The sequence below is a fragment of the Cucurbitaria berberidis genome, assembly GCF_010015615.1.
Source record: "Cucurbitaria berberidis CBS 394.84 unplaced genomic scaffold K460scaffold_22, whole genome shotgun sequence".
NCBI lineage: Eukaryota > Fungi > Ascomycota > Dothideomycetes > Pleosporales > Cucurbitariaceae > Cucurbitaria > Cucurbitaria berberidis.
Window position 1 is genome coordinate 1 of NW_024468956.1, and position 2506 is coordinate 2506.

Consider the following 2506-nt stretch of genomic DNA (forward strand, 5'->3'; position numbering starts at 1 on the left):
GGGGCTTTAATAAACACGGGTTTACTCTTCTCCCCTAATTGCTCTAGAAATAGTCATTACTAATGCAATTTTCCACTAGGTATAGCGTATTTATCTAATGGGATTTGTTACAATATAGATAAAAAAAGGTTACTATAAATAACAAATTTTACCCTTTTTCATAACAAGTTAACGGTAACCTAATCCTTAAAATTTATTTAACTAAAAAAACTTTTTCTTTGTAGAAGCCTTTAATTTATTACAATATGAGATAAAGTATAGAGAAAAAAAGAATCTAACTTTTTTGTCCATTATAGCTTTAAACAGAACACTTAATAAACTAAATACAGGTACACCTGTCTCACATGTGATAAATAAAGGTAGAATATTAGAAACGAACTCTTCTGGTTCAAGTTCCTCTAATAAATCTTCAGCTACATCCCTGGACTCTTTTAAACTTTCTTTTGCTACCTGAACTGCATCTATAACTCTAGCTTTTAAATCCTCCGCAGTATCCTCAGAAGTACCTTCGGTTGTTTTTGACTCTTCTATTTCGTTTGTTAATTTAATTTCTTTTTGATCCAAGTCCCGCATGAGATTATCTGATATTGATCTAACGTCTGCCGCGGTACCATTAGATTGCATTTTTAATTCAGTTGCACCTGGACCTTTCTCTGCTTCAAATTGCTCAACTTTTTTTACAATATTTCCAGAAAATGCAGACGATGTTTTCATTACAGTATTTATATAGGTACTGCTTCTAAAAAGTACTAAAGATAATGATATAAGTAGTAGTACTATAAAATTAGAACTATTAATATATGAATTAAATAAAATATAAACGATTAACCCTATTAAGATATATAAAGCATAAGATGTTATAACTCCAGTATTTAATCTAGCAATATTATTACTTATATTCAATAGTCCTTTCTCTAGCCCATGAGGTCCTACATACTCTACGGATCCTTTATCTAATACTTTAGTAGTCTGTCCACCCATTATTAGTATTATACCAGTAATATATCTGTTATAAAATAGCTCTATTAAGAAACGTTGATTAAAGAAACTAAATATGTTGTAACCTACTCTAGATAATTTAAAATAAATTAGTATAGTAGATAAGTATTCAGATAACACTATAGCAATTACAGTTAATGAAATTGTAAATAGTAAAGGTAATAACTTAAATAGAGTTGGTACTCCAAATTCAGTATCTAACATTATCTCATGAGAAGGGTGTATAAATAAAGCGTTATCTGAAAAGAATCCTGAACCCAGTCCTATAAACATATCCTTTGTTATAAATCCAAAGAAGATAGAGAATACAGCTAAAATCATTAAAGGTAAGCTCATAAATATATCACCTTCATGTGCTTGTTTATAATTGATTAAGGGTCCATTAGGGTTAGTTAAGAATGTTAAATACAACACTTTTACAGAATATAATGTTGTAAACATTGCTCCTATAGTAGCTATTATATAAACAACAGTACCAGAGAAATGATATTGACCGTAAGCAGATTCAAGTATAAAATCTTTTGAATAGAATCCTGTCATAAATGGGAATGCTACTAAGCTTAAAGAAGCTATAAGCATTACAGAATAAGTAAGTGGTAAAAATGGCCTTAATCCCCCATATCTTCTAAAGTCTTGGTTATCAGCTACAGCATGAATTACTGCTCCAGCTCCTAAGAATAAAAGTGCTTTATAAAAAGCGTGATTAACTAAATGAAATAAAGCTATATTATAAGAAGATAAACCTACAGCTATAACCATCATACCCAATTGACTCATAGTAGAATAAGCTATAACTTTTTTAATATCTTGTTGGAATAAACCTATAAGAGAGCTAAATACTGTTGTAATAGCACCTAATCATAAACATAACATTAGTACAGTTGAACTATATTCAATTAAAGGAGATGAACGCATTAATAGATAAACTCCCGCAGTAACCATTGTAGCAGCGTGTATTAATGCAGATACAGGTGTAGGACCTTCCATAGCCATAGGTAGTCATACGTGTAGTCCTACTTGAGAACTTTTAGCCATAGCTCCTATTAATAGACATACACCTACAATAGTTACAAGATGTTCATTCATGTAGGGAGCTAATGAGAATACAGTGGCATAATCTAGATTACCAAATCCTAATAATATAGCAAACATACCTATAGTTAAGAAGCAATCACCTACTCTATTAGTTAAAAATGCTGAAAGAGAGCTTTGATTTGCTGCTATTCTAGTAAATCAAAAACATACTAAAAGATATGAACAAACTCCTACACCTTCTCAACCTACAAACATTAATAAATAGTTGTTTGCTGTAACTAATATAACCATCATGAATGTAAATAAGCTTAAATAACTAAAGAACCTTTGGTTATGAGGGTCATGGCTCATATAACCTATTGAATATATATGTACTAAAGAAGAAACGATTAAAACAGGTATAAGCATAGAAACTGTTAGTGAATCAAAATTAAATGCCCAGTATACATTTAATGATTCAGAATCAATTCAT

At 30.2% G+C, this 2506-nt stretch overlaps 1 protein-coding gene across 1 annotated transcript; it reads right to left on the reverse strand.

Annotated features, from left to right (window-relative positions):
- Positions 1-961: 961 nt before the first annotated feature.
- Positions 962-1776, reverse strand: K460DRAFT_381551 (uncharacterized protein; the record flags this gene model as incomplete). The annotated part of the gene is made up of 3 exons (XM_040935366.1): positions 962-1006; positions 1309-1454; positions 1494-1776. The coding sequence occupies 3 exons, from the start codon at positions 1774-1776 to the stop codon at positions 962-964; spliced, it is 474 nt and encodes a 157-aa protein (XP_040782420.1).
- Between the last annotated feature and the right edge of the window lie 730 nt (positions 1777-2506).